The 22,397-nt window shown below is 42.8% G+C and overlaps 1 protein-coding gene across 6 annotated transcripts in view; it reads right to left on the bottom strand.

The window, feature by feature from the left end:
• The window catches only part of LRRC1 (leucine rich repeat containing 1), a 126,713-nt gene that overhangs the window by 4,124 nt on the left and 100,192 nt on the right, over positions 1-22,397 (bottom strand). For 3 of the 6 annotated variants that reach the window (XM_060788221.2, XM_060788202.2, XM_060788208.2), the window contains exons 14-17: positions 10,781-10,987; positions 9,826-10,083; positions 7,179-7,268; positions 2,671-2,748 (exon numbers count right to left, since the gene is read on the bottom strand). In XM_060788221.2, coding sequence (XP_060644204.2) covers positions 2,671-2,748; positions 7,179-7,268; positions 9,826-10,083; positions 10,781-10,987 — 633 coding nt within the window. Of the gene's footprint in view, positions 1-2,670; positions 2,749-7,178; positions 7,269-9,825; positions 10,084-10,780; positions 10,988-19,904; positions 21,367-22,397 lie in introns of those variants that run through there. The other 3 variants (XM_060788228.2, XM_060788235.2, XM_060788215.2) reach the window with 2 other exon arrangements.

Genomic DNA, 22,397 nt, shown 5'->3' with positions numbered 1-22,397 from the left:
AATGAACAACAACAATCAAAGAGTATGTTGAACCACACCAATGATAGAAATGGTCCAAACTTGGCACACAGAATCCCCATGACCAACAGAAAATACTGTGTTTTCTGATGGTCTTTGGCAACCCCTCTAACACCCCCTTGCAACCCCCCTCAGGGTCCCAGCTCCCAGGCTGGGAAACACTGATCTAGTTAGAGACCAAAATGCCTAGTAAGAGAAGCCCACAGGCACGCTGAGTCCCATGACTGCTATAGCTGAAACTTCATATATAACACAAAAACACGCATAACACTCTTGAAGAGTAGTAACTTATGAGATGCCATCTATTCATATTTACCGATAGTGCTTGTTTTGTAGGGGGATGGTCCTAATTAATACTCTCAGTCCATTTTTCTAACTACTTTGTAAAATGTCCCTGCTTCTCTATCCTTCTCCCAATTTCTCCCTTTATCCGCAGCTTATTTCATTTATCAAAAGCTCAGTTCAAAGTGCAAACGTAGTTTGCATAAATTTAACTCATCTGAAAGGAGAGGAGGGGATGAATCTTGCCCTTTCCAGTGAGGTCAGGCAACAGCAAACTACTACAGACCTTTCTATCTTGGATGTTCTTCCTCATTTATAACTTTTGAGCCCACTCTGACATTCTCCAGGGATCAGTGACCTGGCTTCTGTCTGTAAAATGTTGGAGAGAATGGGTAGGTCTGACTGACAATTGATCTAACCACCAGATCTTCTTTGAGCCTGCTACCAAGGAGACAGAGTTGGATGTGTGCAGAATGAAGTTTTACTATACTGACTATAAGCATTAGGCTGTGACTCTCTAGATTGCCTCAGAACAAATGATTCTCTTGTCCCAGACTCAGTCAACATCTTATCACATGCAAATGTGTATTTCTCTTATGTATGTTGTTTTGATTCTGCCTTTTAAAAAATATTATTACTTCTGCCAACAGGGCCATCTTGTGGCGTGTATTTGTTTAATAAGCCTCATGCAGAGAAAATGATTATGTTCAGTTTAAATCAAGCTAGTTGCAAGTACTTTGTCCTACCCAACTATCCTAAGTCACCAGTTCCTTTATGATTCCGGAAGAGCCTGAAGACATGGCTATTCGAGAAGGCATTTAACTAAATGCTACAGCAACTGGAAATGACATGACAACTGGAACGGAATGTAGACTACGAGATTGGTTATGACTCTATGATAAGGCGAAGCGGATTTTTTAGTGTAATTAGATGATAGTATATTATTGTTATGTTGTTTATAGTGCTATGGTAGTTTATTGTATGATATGTTTGTTATATGTTGTACACCGCCACGAGTCGCCCTAGGGCTGAGAGCGGCGGTTAACAAATGAAGTAAATAAAATAATAAATAAATCTTAAAAGCTAAGCAGGGCCAGCCCAGGTTAGTACTTGGAAATATAGACTACAACAGCAAGGAATAGCCAGTGTTTTAGACTACATTTCAGAGGAAGCAACATGCAAAACCAAGTTTGAGTATTACTTGCCTAAGAAAACCCTAAGATATTCATGGGATTCAAGCAGAGCTTCAGGCAACTTGAAGGTGCACACATGCAGGGACAGGAAGACCATCTTTTTCTTGAATATTTCTAAACTGCATTATATAGAATCATAGAACTGGAAGAGACCTGCCAAGAAGCAGGAAAATTGCATTCAAAGCACCCCCAACAGATGGCCACTCAGCCTCTGCTTAAAAGCCTCCACCACACTCCGGGGCAAAGAGTTCCATTGCTGAACTGCTCTCACAGTTAGGAAGTTATTCCCAAAGTTCAGGTAGAATCTCCTTTCATGTAGTTTGAAGCCATTGTTCCACATCCTAGTCTCCAGGGCAGCAGAAAACTATCTTGCTCCCTCCTCCTTATGACTTCCCCTAACATATTTATACATGGCCCTCATCACATCTCCTCTTGGCCTTCTATTTTGCAAGCTCAACATGCCCAGCTCTTTAAGCCACTCCTCATAGAGCTTGTTCTCCAGACTCACGATCATTTTAGACTCTTGACACATTCCAGCTTGTCAACATCTCCCTTAAATTGAGTGCCCAGAATTGGAAACAGTATTCCAGATGTGGTCTGACCAAGGCAGAATAGAGGGTAGCATGACTTTCCTGGATCTAAACACTAGATTCCTATTTGACAGTATAGATACTGCCTCTGTTACAACTGCTTTTCTAACTTTATTTTTCCATAGCCACTTTACACAGTCTATATGGCCCTAAAATTCTCCTGTGGAAATTTACAGCTTTACCTTATATATTGGAAATTGCTCCATCAAATGATGATTTAACATTATTAAAGAAACATGTGTTATGAATAAGCTGCTGTTAAACATGCAAAGCCATTAAAAACAACAAACTAAAATCCAGCACATTACATGAGGCCCATTTTAACTATTATCAAAGGCCTGATGTGGAAAAGTAATGAGTCATTTTTTTTAGTTCTCTACCAGAATGCAATTCTTAAAGAAGTTGGATTTTGGACTTCATAACTTTATGACTTTTCTAATAAATCCTTGTTCTCTAACCATCCCAACCCATGTCTTCTTTCTGGCTGGTTTCTTGCCTCTTCTGGTATGTTTCCAAATTGATATTAATTGCTAAATGGTTTTCAGCAAACAATCATAAGCAAACGCTGAAATCAAAACATCTTCTACCTCTAATACTTTGTCGTCGGATTGTTCCTCCTCCGTTTCAAATGGGACGTCTTTGGAGACATGGGCTATTAAAATCCCCTGCAGAGAAAGAAGGCAACACTTCAGGCTTTGGATTTGATTGCATTTGCTAAAAGTTACAACAGTAAAGAGAGAGTATCTTTAATGATATGGAAGCCTGATCTATTGGGGGTTTGGAATGTAAACCAAAACAAAGAGCTCTGATCATGAAAGAACAAAAACACAAGCAATACATACAACAAGAGAGAATCACATGCCCCATACATATTAGGAAGGAAGGGCGAGCGTCTGGACAAAAATGGTTTGTGTCACAATCATACACAAGAGGAAGACATGAGTGATACAGAATGTAGCCACATTAGTAAGGCTTCAATGGAGGGTGCATGTAGACTGTAGAACAGACCTGTGGTTTGTGGACCACCAGTGGTCCGCAAGAAGTAAAATATGGTCCACAACCTCACAGTTACTATGCCATTGCAATGAGAGTGACTGGTCTCATGAAAACCTCTTATGGTTCCAAGGATTATTAAATATGGTTTTCTGTGGGTGAGCAGATGGCAACTACTGGATGGCATATGTTCTGTATCAGAAACTAGAGCTGATGTGGTCTATCCAATGCAATTTTATGAATCACCACCCAAATAACCAAACCAAATCTAAAGTTTATCAAAACTGACTTGTAGTCTTTGCGACCCTGGAAAAGGTGGGTAGTGGTAGGCTCCTTGGCAGCCCCCTTGGTCTTAAGGTCCTGTTGATTAATGCCAGATCCGTTAATGGTAAGACCGCGGCCATCCAGGACTTGATCCTGGATGAGAGGGCGGATCTGGCATGCATTACCGAGACCTGGTTGGACGAGGTGGGAGGTGTAAACCTTTCCCAGCTGTGTCCTCCAGGTTTCGGAGTGCATCAGCAGGCCAGACAAGGGGGGCGGGGAGGAGGGGTCGCAGTGGTCTTTCGGCAATCCATCGCCGTGACCAGATGCGTTGTCCCGCAAGCTTCTGGGTTTGAGTGCGTCCACTTGAAGGTGGGGAGCCGTGACAGTGTGGGGTTCCTGTTGGTGTATCGCCCACCCCGAGATCCGGCAGCTTCCCTGTCTGAGTTAGCGGAGGTGGTCTCTAATTCGGCCTTGGTCTCCCAGCGCCTGGTGGTGCTGGGAGACTTTAACATCCACGCCGAGACCACTTTATCTGGCGCAGCTCAGGACTTTATGGCCACCATGACGGCCATAGGACTGTCACAGATAATATCCGGCCCCACGCATCAAGCTGGGCACACTCTCGACCTTGTCTTTGTGGCGGACGATGAATTGATCAGAGTGGAAGATCAAAACATCCTTCCAGTGTCATGGTCTGACCATCATCTGATCACATTTAGACTTACTGCGACCCTAAACCTCCGCAGGGGTGGAGGACAAATTAAGATGGTCCGCCCTAGGAGACTGATGGATCCGGACGGATTCCTGAGGAATCTTAGGGTTCTTCCTGCCTTGGAGCCTGGCGATTCTATCGACGCCTTGGTAACTCTCTATAACGGGGAGATGGCCAGGGCGTTAGATACGATCGCACCCGAACGCCCCATCTCGTTGCGTCGTGACAGGCCATCTCCTTGGTTCACCGAGGAGCTGGCTGTGATGAAGCACACGAGAAGGGGGCTAGAGCGCAAATGGAGGAAATCTCGAGATGTATCTGATCGAACACGGGCTAGAGCCTCTCTTAAGGCATACTCCGTGGCCATACGGGCGGCCAGGAAGTCATTCACGACCGCTCGTATAGCATCTGCAGCAAATAGATCATCGGAGCTGTTTCGGGTCGTGGGAGAACTCCTCCACCCACCTGCGGTGGAGGAGGTCCCTGACGACCCCGCAGCTCGGTGTCGCGATTTCGCACACCATTTTGCAGATAAAGTCGCCCAGATACGTCTCGAGCTCGACTCCAATTCCATCGCAGTACCAGGAGAGGTGACGGAGGCACCTGCTTGTCCAATTTTGTGGGATTCTTTTAGGCTTGTTCTTCCTGAAACCGTGGAGGAGATTATTGGGGCTGTGAGAGCGACCACCTCATCTCTAGACCCATGCCCATCTTGGCTCATTAAATCAGCCAGAGGGGGGTTGCTTGATTGGTTTGTACTGATTGTCAACGCATCGCTGGAGCAAGGAATTTTTCCATCCAATTTGAAGCAGGCCGTGGTCCGTCCACTTATCAAAAAAGCTTCCCTTGACTCCACGGTGCTGAATAACTACAGGCCGATCTCCAACCTCCCCTTTTTGGGTAAGGTGCTGGAGAGGGTGGTCGCCTCTCAGCTTCAGGGTTTCCTGGACGATACCAACTACCTAGATCAGTCACAGTCTGGTTTCAGGCCTGGTCGTGGCACCGAGACAGCCTTGGTCGCCTTGGTGGATGACCTCCGCAGAGAGCTGGACAGGGGGAGTGTGACCCTGCTGGTTCTCTTGGACATCTCAGCGGCTTTCGATACCATCGATCATGGTATCCTTCTGGGTCGTCTCTCCGGGATGGGCCTTGGGGGCACGGTTCTGTCGTGGCTCCAGTCCTTCCTGGAGGGACGAACTCAGATGGTGAAGCTGGGAGACGCCTGCTCTGACCCCTGGCCTTTGACCTGTGGGGTCCCGCAAGGCTCTATTCTGTCGCCCATGCTTTTTAACATCTACATGAAACCGCTGGGAGAGGTCATCCGGAGTTTTGGAGTTGGGTGCCATCTCTACGCGGATGACACACAACTCTACTACTCTTTTCCACCTAACTCCAAGGAGGCTTCTCGGGTCCTAGATGAGTGCCTGGCCGCTGTGTCGATCTGGATGAGGAAGAACAAGCTGAAGATCAATCCCGATAAGACAGAGGTCCTCCTGGTCGATCGCAAACCAGATCGGGGTATAGGGTGGTCACCTGTGTTGGACGGGGTTACACTCCCCCTGAAGCCACAGGTCCGCAGTTTGGGTGTCCTCCTGGATTCTTCGCTTACACTTGAGGCCCAGGTGTCGGCGGTATCCGGGAGGGCCTTTGCACAACTGAGACTTGTGCGCCAGCTGCGACCGTACCTCGTGAAGGCTGATCTGGCCGGGGTGGTCCACGCCTTGGTCACCTCTAGAATGGATTACTGCAATGCGCTCTACGTGGGGCTGCCCTTGAAGACGGCTCGGAAACTACAATTGGTCCAGCGGGCAGCAGCCAGGATGCTAACTGGAGCTCATTATCAAGAGAGGTCAACCCTCTTGTTCAAGGAGCTCCACTGGCTGCCATTTATTTTCCGAGCCCAATTCAAGGTGCAGGTGCTCACCTACAAAGCCCTGAACGGTTTGGGACCACCCTACCTGCGTGACCGCATCACCATCTACGAACCCACACGCTCGCTCCGGTCATCTGGGGAGGCCCTGCTCGTGATCCCACCCACGTCGCAAGCGCGCTTGGTGGGGACACGTGACAGGGCCTTCTCTGTGGCGGCCCCCCGACTTTGGAACGCCCTCCCAAAAGAGCTCAGACAAGCCCCCACTCTAGCCGTCTTCAGAAGGAACCTAAAAACTTGGCTGTTCCGTTGTGCCTTCCCAGACTAGGAATCCCCACCCAAGCCCTAGTAGCACCTTAGCATAACAAATTGTCACTGCACATCGCACTTTTAACCCTACGTGCCTCCTGCCATTCAGCACTTTTAACCCTTGTACCCCAGTGCGCCGGCCGAACCAGTTTTTAATAATGTCCTGATGTACTGTCTTTGTTGTTATTCTGCTTATTGCTTGATTTGCTTAGTATTGTGGTGTTATATTATTTTGCTTATTGTTTGATTTGCCTTGTTGTTGTGATGTTATACTTTCTACTGTATTGTGTTGAGGCTTCGGCCTGTGTAAGCCGCATCGAGTCCTCCGGGAGATGCTAGCGGGGTACAAATAAAGTTAATAATAATAATAATAATAATAATAATCCTTTTGGTACTAATGTTGGAGAGTGGTCCCTGATCAAAGTAGTTCCTGGTCAAGTGGTCCCTAATCAAGTGGTCCCTAGGGGGGGAAAAAGGCCAGGGACTACTGCTATAGAATTATGGTAATTTAGTTAAGTGCCATGGCTCAATGCTCCCATACACTTTGGTAGAGAAGGCTAGAAACTGTTAACCTGCAGCTCCCATAATTACACAGCACTGAACATAGCAGTCAAAGTGTTATCAATCTGCATTAATTCTACAGTGTAGATGCACCTTTAATGTAGACGAAGAATGACACCAGCATTTGGGGAAACAAAAATGTGCATGCTCCTTTTTAGAGGAATGAATGAACACATAATGAAAGAACAAATACTACCAACATTTGTCACCAGTTCGACTATTCTGGGATTAACCAGCTCTTCTTATTAAGACTGCCATAGGACACTTGTATTGACTTACAAACAGATATGAGGTTACGGCAGGAGAGGACTAGCCAAAATGATGGTTTTGTTCTCTCACAAAAAAAAGGATGAGTCGGGAGATGTGTAAGTAATGAAATGCACCTCATCATTTTCTTTACATGAAGATGAGCCCTTTCCACCAGCAATGCTAATACCAAGACTCCCCATTTGACTGGACACAGTAATGGTTATCTGGAAGAGAATGATAATTAGGATTGTATGGCCAGTTACAAGCAAACATACAGCAGATTGCATTTCCATTTGACAGACGACAGCTCAATGAAACCCATGCAGAAGGAGGGGTGCACATAGTCCACATGATTTAGTTCAAAATGAATGAAGGACACACAGTGTCAGTACTGCAGTCGCTTTTTTAAAAATTAAAAAAAAAATGTTGGACACATAAACTACAAAACAAATATCAAGCCAGCTTAATGAATTCCAAATACAGATTGGGCTATGAGTCCAATGCCAGAGTGTCAAGGCTCTCAGCAATGATGCTCAAGCAAAACCTTCAAATGTTGACCCTCCCACCTGTTCTTCCGTTTCTTGCATTTTATGAACTGTGCAATGAGACTTTCAGTGACTGTGGCATTCAAGATTACACTTCCCAACATTAGTCATCAATAGCTATTACTCATCAATGGTGGTAAGATGTGATTAGGAAGCAGAAAATATCTATAAATCTGGGGATTTTCTGCCCAGTTATTATACTATCATATTGACATATCAAAGGATATTTGACCAAGCGTAAGCATTCCATAAGAGACATACATGCTAAAGTAAAATCGTGGTTGCATAGAATGAAAGGTCGCGAAAAGATCAACTTCTAGAATATTCTTTTACAAGCAGTCTCGAAGTTACAAACATCCAATTTACAAACTACTCATAGTTAAGAATGGGGTTGTGACAACAGGAAGTGACAAAAATCTACCCCTTGGAACGAAAATTCACTCCTGGAAGAGTTATTGGGAAAAGGTGTCTCCACTGAAGCTTTCTCGTCAATCCTTGTTTCCACAACAAGCCACATTTTTCAAAATCCAATTATCACAGGGACAGAAAATGAAATCTTCTAAACAAACAAACAAAAAATAAACAAACACCACAGGGTATTAACCCTTCCCTGTGCTATCCAAAGCATCTCTCTCTCTCTCTCTCTCTCTCTCTCTCTCCACACACACACACACACACACACACACACACACACACACACACAAAGGAGTTATACTTAACATACAAATTCAACTTAAGAATAAACTTATAGAACCTTCCTTGTTTGTAACTTGGGGAGTGCCTGTACTGATTAGAGCCTTTCAAACACATGAAATCACTTGTTACATAATTCCTCCTCTCTCTAAACTCTTGGATTTTTTTTAAAAAATGGCATAAAACTTGAAAAAGCACTGTCACAACATTCCTAAAATGCCTTAAAACACCCATTTGAAAAATATGTAGAAATCTTGACTTGTTACACGTGGTTAAATCTCCCTGTTTTCACAGCGACAAGATGTGACTTATCACTTCTTTATTGCCAAGAAATGTCTCTTGTTAAGACGACTATGCAGCTTTGTTCCTCATTCTTTCCAAACTCAAATAAAATAATGCATCTATGGAAACTGTTTGTTTGGTGCTTTATAACCCAAGGCTATATGGGAGCCCCCGGTGGTGCAGTGGGTTAAACCACTGAACTGCTGAGCTTGTTGACCAAAAGGTCACAGGTTCGAATCCGGGGAGCAGCATGAGCTTCTGCTATCAGCCCCAGCTTCTGCCAACCTAGCAGTTCAAAGACATGCAAATGTGAGTAGATCAATAGGTATCACTCCGGTGGGAAGGTAATGGCGTTCCATGAGTCATGCCGGCCACCTATGGACAATGCCGGCTCTTCGGCTGATAAATAGAGATAAGCATCAACCCCCAGAATCGGGCTCGACTGGACTTAATGTCAGGAGACAACCTTTACCTTGACCTAACTCAAGGTACTCCACACATTTTAAATGGAAGTCACACAATCCTTTGCCATTGGTCATACTGGGAACTGGCGTCCACAACATCTGGAGAGCAGGAACTTCTGTACTCCTGGCTCATATTTTTCAGCTACTCCTAATTAACAAAGCCAGACTTGATCTTATCCAGTTGTAAGAAGATAAGTGGAAATAGGGTGGGAGAAGAAAGTGAGGGAAAGAGGGAAGGCTAGGCTTGCCCTCTGCTTTTTTGAGTTACAAGTAATATTGTGCTGCCTGCTGCAATTCAAAGCTGAGAGTTGCATGGATCTGCCCCAAAACCAGGAGCCTTACATAGCCTTTTGCAACTCAGGGCCCTCAATGCCTTCTAGGGGTAATTTGAATTGTATTCCAATACATCTGAAGCAGTGGTTCTCAACCTATGGGTCCCCAGGTGTTTTGGTCTACAGCTCCCAGAAATTCCAGCCAGTTTACTAGATGTTAGGATTTTCGGAGTTGAAGGCCAAAACATCTGGCGACCCACAGGCTGAGAACCACTGATTTGGAGGGTGCTTAGATGGGAAACTCTTCCATTAAATTAGGAGATGAAGTTTGCCAAGGATTAATCGCCATCCTCAGGATTCCAGTCTTTCAGTTCTTTGCCTCTAATCATGACTTGTAAATTATTTAATAACCAAGTCCTACCATACAAGCTTGATGCGCATGAGTGGACATGAGTTACCCTTGCTTTTATGAGAATACAATCCTACAGAGTACAATGAGGAGGCCAAGACTTCTTCATGAGTTACCTTCAAAGGTGCCTGAGTAGAGTCTGCACCTCCAAGGACTTGGTCTTTGCTTTCCTTGGAAAACCTGATGCCCTCCGTTGGGAGGCTGTTGGTGGTAGCTGCCGCTGGGACCTGTGGTTTCTTGTTGGCTGGTGGAACGTTTTTCACTTTCGGTGCCACTTTCTGTCTCTCCTGTTGAAGGCCAACTCTAGTGCTTCTTTGGTCCCGGATGTTATCGCTGGAATCAAAGAGGCTCCCAGAGAATTTGGATATAGGCTCCTGTTCGGTTGAGCAAATACGCAAAGAAATAAACAACAGAAAGAATTAATTGTGAAAAGACAGCAGACATCCCATTTTTGCATAATTAAAACTTGCGCACCAGCTGCGCCCGTACTTTTTGACCAGGACCACTTGACCAGGCACTACTTGACCAGGGACCACTTTAACCAGGGACCACTCTTCAACATTAGTGCCAAAGGGATTATGAATCAGTTTTTGGTCAACTTTAGATTCGGTTTGGAGTGCTGATTCAGAAAATTGCATTGGATAGACCACATCAGCTCTAGTTTCTGATACGAAACATATGCCCTGGTCAGTGACAAGGAAGGAGTGGAAGGAGATGGGAAAGGAGCAGAATTCAATTCAATTCAAAAATAAAGAGGAAGAAGGCTTGCGGACTAGATTTTCATTCTCGCGTCCCACTGGTGGTTTGCGGCCCACAAGTTAAGAATCACTACTAAGGTGAGCCTATTATGGCATGTTCTTGGCAGAATTTATTCAGAGGAGGTTGCCTTTGCCTTCCTCTAAGGCTGAGAGAGTGTGACTTGCTCAAGGTCACCCAATGCATTTCCATGGCTGAGCAGGAATTTGAACCTAACATCCAGCACTCAAACCACTACACCACACTGGCTCTCACAGATTATGAAGGTCACGCTAAATTGCATATCAGTGAGTAGCACCTGGATTTGGGACTTACATCCTCTTCAGGATCCTCCAGTTCCTCAGCTTCTTGTTCAGGACTGATTCGCCCTTCCTTCCATTTTTCCTTTGCTGAGCTGAACTTGTATAGGCTGCTCCCTTGGCTGCTCTCCTTTCCTTTCAAAGAACCCCAGCGGGGGCCCTGGGAATTCCAGTTATGGCCGCCATGCAGTTTAGGAGACTTGGGAAGCAACTTGACAGTTTCCTGCAATGCAAATAAAAAGCAGAAGATTTCGGCACACAGACTTCACAAAAACCAAGGCCAGATCCACAGACATGGACAAGAGCAGCGGGCTTTCCATTCAGGTCTCTTGGTGGCACACTTTTCTGAGCAACTTTGGGAGAAAGAAACATGTCATTGAAATATTTAAATAAAACCATTGAGAAGTCAGCCAATCCTCAATTATGGCCACCAAATGGGGTTGCTCTGAAAAATTATAAGGTGCTGTATTCTGTAGGAATAAAGGATTGCAAAACCAGAAAATTCTGGTACACTTTTATCGGTAGCTGCTGGTAACTCTCATATTGCAGACTAGAGAAAAGACGTTCACGAACCCAAGTGGAAGTGGTCTTTGTGACTGACTTCCATCCTCCTCTTCAGCTTTAAAAGTCCTCCATAAGCACAACTGTCATTGGGCCACTTACATGTCACCAACAAACAGGACAAAAGAGGACACGTCAAATGGTGAAAATGCAAATATACATTTAGAGGCACAAATCTAGAAATAATAACTACAATTAAAGCTGAGCATTGAAGGTATGATGTTTATTTAGTGGACCACCAGAAAACCCCCAAAGCTTTAAAAATTAGCGGCAAAATTTCCCCAAATTATAAAATAATATCTGAAGAGCCACAAAAGCTTAATGGTTGCAAAGATTTGCATAATTTCTTGCTGGAATTTTCTGCCCAAATTGTAATTGCCTTTCTGTGGGCCCTTGCAGGCTCTTGGAGAAGATGGGGGTGATGAATCCCCACCCTAGTGCATTTACCCTGATTCCTAGAGAAATGGAATACCTCTCATCATAGAATAGGGGTGTCAAAACCATTTTCACCGAGGACCACATCAGTCTTATCGTTGTCTTCAAAGGGCCATTGATTCCATCAACAGAATATCCAGGGATACAGACAACTAACTATAATTTTTTTTAACATAGTGGTTGGTGCTCTTTAGTTTTTACCTAATTTGGGTCCCCAAATGTTATTGAACAGCAATTCCAACTACTTTTTATTATCTGCCATGCAGACTGGGAGTAATGGGAATTGCCATCCAACAGCACTTTTGACTCTGAAGTTGGGGAAAGGTTGAAGGACATTTTAAAGTCAGACATCATGTATCCACATGCCTTGTATCTAAATTCAAATCCCATTATCCCGACTAAACAGACTAACTACAACCTTCCTGATGTTACTGTATCCCAACTCCCATCAGATCTAGCCATGATGCCTAATGGTTTCTCTTTAGATCGTATAAAATCTTTCGCCTAATGATGAGGAATACAGAAATTCTAGTCCAGCATCTGGAAGGCCACAAAACATGACACACTGGATTGTTTTTAGCCAGCGAGCCTTGGGTTTGACACATGTGTTTTAGAAAAAAGGACTGTGTACCTGTTCAGCTTGCTAACAATCTGCTGACCATCAATGGGACCTCATGGAAAAGGGGAGGCAAAGGAAAGGCATTTCAGAAACAATTCAAAACGGTAGGGCGTTTTTGTTGTTTCCATCTCTAGAGGGCTCTATATAACTTGTGCCCTGCTCATATTCTTCTATCTTGCTCTTCCAAATTAAACTATGAATCGTTTATTTAAAAATATTTTGATGTTGGAATGTGCCACCCATGTCTACTAGGCATGTCTACCATGTCTACTAACAAAACTTTCAAAATTTCGTTGTAAATGTCAGTTCCTAATTGGTTCTGTCGTAAACAATGCCAATAATGAAATAATAATGATTTTTGAAAGTTTTGTTAAGAGTTCTGAAATTTCCACCACCAGAACTTTAGCAACACTTTAGAAGCAAAGCAGCAGCTTTAGCAACACTTCAGAAGCAAAGTGCTTTAGAACCATTTAGAATCATGGATTGCCCATGCCTGATGCCTACATCACAAAAATGGAACTTTTATTTGTGTGGGAATTCAAAATCAAATTTAAGATAATATTAAGACTCTTCTCCACCTTATTATTCTTGCGTATATCCACACTAGAATTACTGAAGTTTGACACCATTCTGTCATGGTTCAATGCTGTAGAATAATCAGAGTCGTAGCTTGATGAGGTACCAACTCTCTGGCAGAGGAAACTAAAGGCCTTCTAAAATGGCGACTCCCATTGATCCATAGCATTAAACCATGGCAGTTAAAGTGCCATTACATCTAGAGTGTAGAATCATACTTAGTAAGTTAGACATTTCCTGGTATAATAGTTTTTAGGGGTTTTTCCATGTCAGGAGAGACTTGAGAAACTGCAAGTCGCTTCTAGTGTGAGAGAATTGGCTGTCTGCAAGGACATTGCCCAGGGGACACCCAGATGTTTGATGTTTTACCATCCTTTGGGAGGCTACTCTCATGTCCCTGCATGAGAAGCTGGAGCTGACAGATGGGAGCTCAACCCACTCCCCAGATTCGAGCTGCCAACCTTTTGGTTAGCAGTCCTGCCAGCACAAGGGTTTAAGCCATTGCACCACAGGGGACTCTAGTTTTTAGGTGTTGCACTATCCTTATGAAAGACTGGATCAATTTACAACCAACTTCATTGACAGAGGTAGTCTTCATTTTTCAATTAGCTTCTGCCATTTCTGCCTGCAATGGCTCCATCTAGTGGTCTCTGACACAAATTGTTTTGTGCTTTCCAGAATAGATTTCAACACCGAATGTACTGTATTGGTTTTCTTTGATTTGTCTCCATCTCCTGGCTGCTATCATCACATTTGTTAAATACCGGGATCTCTTTAGTGGCCTTGTAGGAAGAGAAGAGTTGTATACTAGAGCAATGTTGTTGCTCTTTTGCCAACAGATTCCGCTTTCCAACATCTTCAATAAAACATATTTTTTGGTTTCACAGTGAACAATGATCACAGTAAATGAAGTGCTTAAGAACACAGTGTAGAAAGTCAAAAGATACTCATCTGTATTCACATGTACTAAATGGAGAATGTAAGAAAGAATTATCTGGCTCTGTACTGTAGGAACAAAGGGAGCTGACTTTTCCTAAGTTGAGTACTTCATTCATCTGCCTCAGTATTGTCTGCACCAGAGATGTGCACTATGTGACCCTTCAGTTATTGGTGGACTGCAACTCTCATCAGCCCTTGCCTGTGAAGCTGATGGTGAAAAAGTTTTTTTTTTCCTTTTGGGACATTGTCTACATTGAGTTGTAATGGCTCTCTGAGCTTTCAGTCAGATCTTTCCCAGCTTTCCCTGGAGCTGATGGGATTGAACCCAGGACTTACTGCATGCAAAACTGTTTGCAGCTAAACCTCATCCCATTAATATCAGAGTAGGACTTAAATATGGACCTGGAGATTCATATCTAGATGGAAGACAGTATAACTTTCCACCAAAGCATAGCAGATCAAATAACAAATTCTAGTAGTGCCTCGCTAGTAGGTCTCACTTTGTGTCAGGAGAGAAGCCATGTCTAGTACAATAGTTCTGTGGGGTGTGACCACAGGGGGGAATGCAGCATTTGTTCAAGCAAAGCACAAGAACATTTTCCGACATTAAACTAATATACTCGACCCACAATGTTCACAGAGGTTGGGGTAGAGGATTCTTGCAAATGTATGAAAGCTGTGAATATTTCTAAGACTCAGCCACACACACATTTCCCCACTCACTCACTTGGAAGGATTGGGGATGGGAAGGAGGCAGAAGAAGTTTGTGTGTGTGTTAGGAGTAACTTGAGAAACTGGTGTAACTTCTGGTGTGAGAGAATTGGCCATCTGCAAGGACATTGCCCAGGGGATGCCCAGATATTTTGATGTTTTACCATCCTTGTGGGAGGCTTCTCTCATATCCCAGCATAGGGAACCAGAGCTGACAGAGGGAGCTCATCCGCGCTCTCCTTGGATTTGAACCTCTGACCTGTTGGTCTTCAGTCCTGCCGGCACAAGGGTTTAACCCACTGCACCACCAAGGGACACTTAGAGAAAAGGAAGGGGTGGCAGAGGAGAAGAGGCTTTTCTCCACTGACTGTTTTGCAGCCTGCTTTGGATTTCCAGCTGTGACCTGGGGATTCCTTGGTTCCTTCTGTTCCCTCTTTCTGCCCCTGACAAGTGCTCATGCTGGAAAAACAGGGAGTGAAGGACAGCTGAAAGGACAGCTGTATTTTCCATTCTCTTGCTTGCTGTCTTTTCCCTCCGGCATCACCCACCACTTACAAAACTTCCCTTCCTCCAGAACATAGACTGTGCAATCATAACTACATTCAGGGGGCAACACTTATGTGCCTCCTCCTTGTATGGGATGGGAGAAGGAGGATGAGGAATTGTGATTGGAAAAGGTGATGCAATGGAGAGGTATTAGGGATCATGTCTACGCAAAAGACTCCCAAACTTTCCTTAATCCTCTTCTCGTAAGGGCTTGGCTTCCAGACCTTTGATCGTTTTGGGTTGTCCTTCTTTAGACAAATTGCAGCTTGTCAATATCTTTACTGAATTGTGGTGCCCAGAACTATACACAGTACTCCATGTGAAGTCAAACCTTAAATATTTGTAAGGATTTCACTTGAAGATGGAACAGGTTTGTGTTCTGCTGCCCCAGAGACTAGGGCACAGAGGAATCGATTCAAACTGCAGGAATAGATATTCCATCTAAACATTCGGAAAAACATCCTGATCATAAGAACTCTTTAACAATGAATCATAGAGTTGGAAGAGACCTCATGGGCCATCCAGTCCAAGCCCCTGCCAATAAACAGGAATATTATCAAAGCACCCCTGACAGATGGCCATCCAGCCTCTGTTTAAAAGCTTCCAAAGGAGCCTCCACCACACTCCGGGGCAGAGAGTTCCACTGCTGAACGGCTTGCAATGGGATGAAGTGCCTTGGAGTCTCCTTCTCTGGTGGTTTATACACAGAGGCTGGAAGGCTGGTGAGAACGCTTTGTGTATTTGTGCACAGCAGGTTGTTGTAGGGTCTCTTCCAACTCCATAATTCTATGAAAAGTATATAAAATGGACTCTGTGAGGAAATGAGCATGGCACTGGCTGAGGAAGAGAAAACTGATGTTAAATGATGTAGTACAACTATATCTCCAGATGATAAGTTCCTGGAACGACCATTGAAATATTAAATGTGATATGATAGGGAACCTTTTCAAAATGAGCAATTGTCAATGGAAGCATATTGTAGAATCATGCTAGAGGACAAAGTCTACACAGAACATGTTTTTTTCAGATGCAATGGAACACATGCAAATGGGGGCTGTACTGTATTGACTTTGGCCACATAATGAGAAGACAGGAAAGCTTAGAGAAGACAATGATGCTAGGGAAAAAGGAAGGAAAAGGGAAGAGAAGTCGACCAAGGGCAAGGTGGATGGATAGCATCCTTGATGTGACTGGAATGACCTTGAAGGAGCTGGGAGCTCTGGTGTGACCTGGTCCACGAGGTCACAAAGAGTTGGAAGCGACTGAATGAATAAACAACAACTGTATTGACTATTCTGTACACTTAGCAGGTTAGCATTATACACATTAAGGCTAGCATTACTTTTTTTTTTCAAGCTCATGATCTGTGGCCATAGTATAAAAGTTATTGAATAATTTAGCAGTACATAAATACAACAGAGAAGGCAAGAGTTTGGCTTTCAACTTTTCATGTATGTTATGAGCTACACTCACAGTGGATTCAGCTGAGGATAAAATCATCAAGGGCATAGTTAATATGTGCCCCTATGTCCTACTGACTAAATTTATACACGACAGCTGCATATGCAGATTATCTATCCTTTTCCCTTTCCTATAATCAGAAAATGCCTCTGTTGATTTTGTATTTATCTCAAAGGGATGGATGACGTTTCTAAAAGGCTCTATTGAAAGAGTGTTGTTTATTCATATCAGAAGACCTGCATGTAACCTTCTTCATTATCCAAGGATAGTAATTTCACATTTTCAGTGTTTTAGCATCACATTTGTAGGCATTTTGTGCCATAAAAATATGTTTGAATGGACAGTATGTTCAATCAATGTTCCTCAAACGGTTCTAGTGTTCAGGTGCATGTGTTTACAATCTAGTGCTTCATTTGGCATTTCCTATGCAGGAAGAAAATGTGCAGTACAGATTGCACAGTATCGAAACCACAGCCCCTGAATGAGTATGCCTTCTATCAAGTTTGGTTTCAAATATACTCGCAGAGTAACAAGTAACCTGGAAAACACTGATAATAAAGCTATAACTTCATTGCCATTCATTTGCCTGAAGGAGACAGCATGAAATCTACACATCTTTAACGTCAGGTATTGGACACTGATACGATGCATTATTCTCATATCTACTCTGTTCTGGCATGCCTTCATATTTTTTTTATCCACCACAGGCATAATGTATCATGGGGCATTATAGTGAAAGCCGAGTATAGCCCAGCCAAACGCAAACAAGGAATCAGAATTCCTTTGAAAAGTAGTGAAATTCTAAGGTCAGAACAACACATTACAAGCCTAATAGGCTCATACAGAAAGGCACGTTTGATCGTGTCAGAAGTGACTTGAGAAACTGCAAGTTGCTTCTGGTGAGAACATTGGCCGTCTGCAGGGATGTTGCCCAGGAGATGCCCAGATGTGTTACCATCCTATGGGAAGCTCTGCATCACGGTTATATATCACTTTTCTTCTGCAAACCATTTGAAAGTATTTATTTATTTACTTACTTACTTCATTTCTACCCCGCCTTTCTCACCAAAGGGCCTCAAGGCGGCTTACAATTCCAGAAAAAAATTCAATGCCAGTAAAAATCCAGTACTAACAATAAAAATATAAACAGTTAAAAACCATTAACATTAAGCAATAAAACATACATCAATATACAAAATTTTAAAAAGCATTTAAAGTACATGGTTCCATTCATCAATAACCCTGCTCATAATCCTTAATCCAGACCATGTTGAAACCTTAGAAACATTATTTGAATGCTTCAGCTTTTTCCTAAAACCCAGAAGGGATGCGGCTTGCCTGGTGTCACTGGGGAGGGAGTTCCACAACTTACGCATGTTATCTCACCTCATTGTCCACCCTACTTTGTCTGCCACTGAAATGGGAAAGGAAAGGCACTTTTGTGGATGGAACAGATCAGAACTGGAGCAAGTATGAAGAGAGAGTAAAACTGACAATGGGTCAAGTCTAGCTGAAATGAAAAACTTCATCATAGATCCAGACCTAGATTATAAGTGCTGTCATAATGAGAAAATTGCGAAGAACCCATTAAATATCTCATGTAGTAAGGTTCATATTTTTATTTTTATTTTAAAAATTAGCCATGAGCAAACACACCCTTTATAGAAAGAGCTCTTCTTCAGACAATCATGGCATCTGAAAGCTGCTTCTTCTGCATAATACATGGCACATGAACAATAAGCATATTTTTAATAGAAAAAAACACATTTTTCCACAAATGTCAGAATAAATATTTGATGGACCAAAATTTGTATTTTTGTTTTCCCCAGGTACCTCACTCCTACTGAAGGAGAGATGGTGATCCCTATTAGATATGAAAAGTTTCCTGTATTTTTCCTCTAAGTTGCAAATACATTCAATTATAGTGCATGTACACATGCCCATATGTATCTTTTACAGATATGTTTTTCATAAGGATTTAAATGTTTGAGAAATATTTTCTTCAGCTGGGTTATCTTTCACAAAGCATCAGACCTCAAAAGAACGATATGTTAAAAGAGGTAAATGTTTTCCCCTGACATGAAGTCAAGTTGTGTCCGACTCTGGGGTGTGGTGCTCATCTCCATTTCTAAGCCGAAGAGCCAGTGTTGTCCATAGACACCTCCAAGGTCATGTGGCCAGCATGACTGCATGGAACGCCATTACCTTCCCGCCGGAGCGGTACCTATTAATCTACTCACATCTACTCACATTTGCATGTTTTTGAACTGCTAGGTTGGCAGGAGCTGGGACTAGTAGTGGAAGCTCACGCCACTCCCCGGATTTGAACTTGCGACCTTTCGGTCAACAAGCTCAGCAGCTCAGCGCTTTAACCCACTGCACCACCGGAGACTCCAATATGTTCGGAAAGGTTAATTCACAAAAGTAATTTCATTGATCACCTGTAGGTTTCCACAACACTACACTCTACTTGACCAGGGACAACTCTCCAACATTAGTACCAAAAGGGTTACGAATGAGTTTTTGGTCAATTTTAGATTTGGTTTGGTTATCTGGGGTGCTGATTCAGAAAACTGGATAGATCACATCAGCTCTAGTTTCTGAAACAGAACATATGCCATCCAATAGTCACCATCTGCTTGCCCTCAGAAAACCATATATAATAACCTAGAGCTGATGTGGTCTGTCCAATGGAATTTTCTGAATCAACACGCCAAATAACTCCAGGAGCAGGTCTAAAACTGAAGGCACCAAGGCATCCCCGCTGTCAAGGTTTTCCAATTGTCTGTAGAACAGCTGAGGGTGCATTTTTGTGAGATGCTCTTGTTGCAATGGTGTAGTAATGGGGAGGCCACGGACCATATTTTAGCTCTTGGGGACCAATGGTGGTCCATGGACCACAGGTTGGGAACCACTGGTCTATATTGTCAAGTTTTTCCGATTGCAGAACAGCTGAGAGTCCGTTTTCATATATCATAACCAAGATCACAAAAATGTCATGGCTCAAAGACAATAATTTAAGACTTGTTTAGGAGTTGTGCTGTCCATTCTTTGGTCTGGTTTCTGGAACTAACAGAGCAGCTTGCAAAACAGTATTATTCTTGTGGAGACTGAAAGAATTGCCATCCATTAAATAAATATTTGAGATCATCCTTTGCTGCTTACATTTCAGAACAAACCTATGTTACAATAATAAGCAATACTATTTAGAAGTAAACCCAAGAAGCAGTCAACATGAAACAGAACTCAAATTAATCAATTTCAGTACTAGAATAAAACGTTGCCGAACCACTATTTTTGTAGTGTTTTATTAGGTTTTATAGATATAAAACCTTCCACATCTGTTTGAGAGTATCATGCCTGTATAGTACATAACATTCATTTTTCAGAACTTTACACACTTGCTATTGTGCATTTTGTTCAACTTTGCTTACACATGGCACATTTAAAGGTGGGCACCTGAAATCCTGGTGACTGCAAATGTTGCTGTTGCAGCCAAAGTGATGTCTCCACGGACAGTCTTTTTCCAAAAAAAAGTGTGTGAGTGCATTATACAATAAGGCAGTGGCAATATGAGCTTCTTAAATGTGATCACCATAGGAGAATAAAGATCATTTTCCCCTAAAATAAACTGAGGCCCCTTTCACACAGCTGAATAAAATCCCACATTTTCTGCTCTGAACTGGGATATATGGCAGTGTGGATGCAGATAACCCAGTTCAAAGCAGATATTGTGGGATTTTCTGCCTTGATATTGTGGGTTGTATGGCAGTGTGGAAGGGCCCTGAGTCTTTGCAAAAGGAAGTTAAAAGGTAACTGTTTGCAAAGTAGTACATCCCAAGAAAGTCACAGTTCTTTCGACTTATGCCACCATTCCTAATTCAGAGTATAAACTGACTTTGGTGGCATTAAGGCACATGTAGATATGATATGCATGACTCTCTCTGGAAATTCATCCTGCACAAATAGCAAAAAGTACCATTTAAAATGTCTTTTTTTAAAAAAAATGAAATACATCATTCTTTTTCGTTATGAAACTTCTATACAAAATTATAAAATTTACACCATCTGAGCTGCCAGAGAGGTAAAAAAAGTATCAGTTCTCTGTATAACTTCTACTTTTTTTTCCATCATAGGTCAAAAAGGGCCATATAAATACCCCAAAGTCTTATGGGCACCCCCCTCCCCAAAATAGCAGACAACCGCCACGTAAAAGAGATGCATGATTGCAATGTATTCCCCTATAGGTTAAAAAACAAACAAGGACCTTAAAAATCTACTAAAATGGCAATGCAGGAAAGCATGGGAACAATTCACCGGAGAACAAACAGGAGCTGCACAAGCAAAGAACAAAACGGGAGGAGGTATTTCTCAGTGCACACTGCGCCCTCTGTGTTCACATGCTTGGACTGAAATAAGGCACTCGTCTTCCAGTGAGAAGCACCTTCCAAAGAAATGACACAAGGACGAGATGAGTCTGATTTCTGGTGAAACACATGAGAGTTGATTGAATGGTATTCCCAGGATGCGACAGTAACGGTTCGACAGCGGAGGGGGAAGACACAGGAGGCAAAAAACTTGGAGGACGTGAACCTCTACACAGAAGTGGTCACTCTGTCATTGGCATTATTGACCTCATTTTTGTTTGAATCCAGTCCTTTAGCAGCATTCATATCATTCCGCAAATTCTCCACTGTCTTTTTCATGTTCTTTAATTCCCCGGGGTGTGGAGTGGCTCGCCTTAGGAGTGTTCGCTAAAAACAAACAGTGGAGTAAATAATTTTGTCCTGTGTTGCCATTTTTTTTTTATAAAGAGCTATATCTATCTATCTATCTATCTATCTATCTATCTATCTATTTGAATGGTTTTTCAGAATTTTATTCTTGCTTTTCAATTAATATTTTAAATGGTTTTACTTATGGCACATAATCAAACTACATGTGTTTTTACTTGTGATTCTCGCTATCTTGCAAGCCACTAAAACCCCCAAATTTGGAGAAAAGGCAGGTCATAATAAAATGAGAGAGAAAGAGAGACAGGCAGACAGACAGACATTGTTTAACACTGCCCTGATTTACCCTTGTACGATTGTGATGCCCAATGAAGTACACACATAGTACAGTTGTTGTCTTTGTATCTTCACCAAAGTTGCCTTAATCTCTGCATATGTGCCCTATACTTCAGGATGAACAATTAATTAGTTCTAACAACATTAAATTGAACTGTGTTTGCTTGATGGCTATTGCCTACAAGTTTGGTGAAGTTAAATTATGATGTTAATATTATAGTATTAAACATGACACAGTTGTACAGGATTCACAGAAGCATTTTAATATAGGTTTTTAATCAGCCTTACTGATCAGGGAATGGTTGGTCAAAATGTCTCGGAACTAATAAAGCACTGGATTATGGGGTTGTATGGAGAACAGAGTATGTTTTGCCTTTTGTAGTTCACTTATTAGTTGATAGGTAAAGATAAATATTTCCCCTGACATTAAGTCTAGTTGTGTCCGACTCTGGGGGAGAGGGGGGTGCTCACTTCCAAGAGCCAGTGTCATCCGTAGACGCCTCCAAGGTCATGTGGCCGGCATGACTGCATGGAGTGCCACTACCTTCCCGCAGAAGCGGTACCTATTGATCTACTCACATTTGCATGTTTTCAAACTGCTGGGGCTAACAATGGGAGCTCACCCCACTCCCCAGATTTGAAATGTCGACCTTTCAGTCAGCAAGTTCAGCAGCTCAGTGGTTTAACCCACTGTGCCACTGGGGGCTCCAGAAACA

Source organism: Anolis sagrei, chromosome 1, assembly GCF_037176765.1.
Source record: "Anolis sagrei isolate rAnoSag1 chromosome 1, rAnoSag1.mat, whole genome shotgun sequence".
NCBI lineage: Eukaryota > Metazoa > Chordata > Lepidosauria > Squamata > Dactyloidae > Anolis > Anolis sagrei.
The sequence above is the reverse complement of the archived record's forward strand: the minus strand, read 5'-3'. Positions and strand labels throughout refer to the sequence as shown.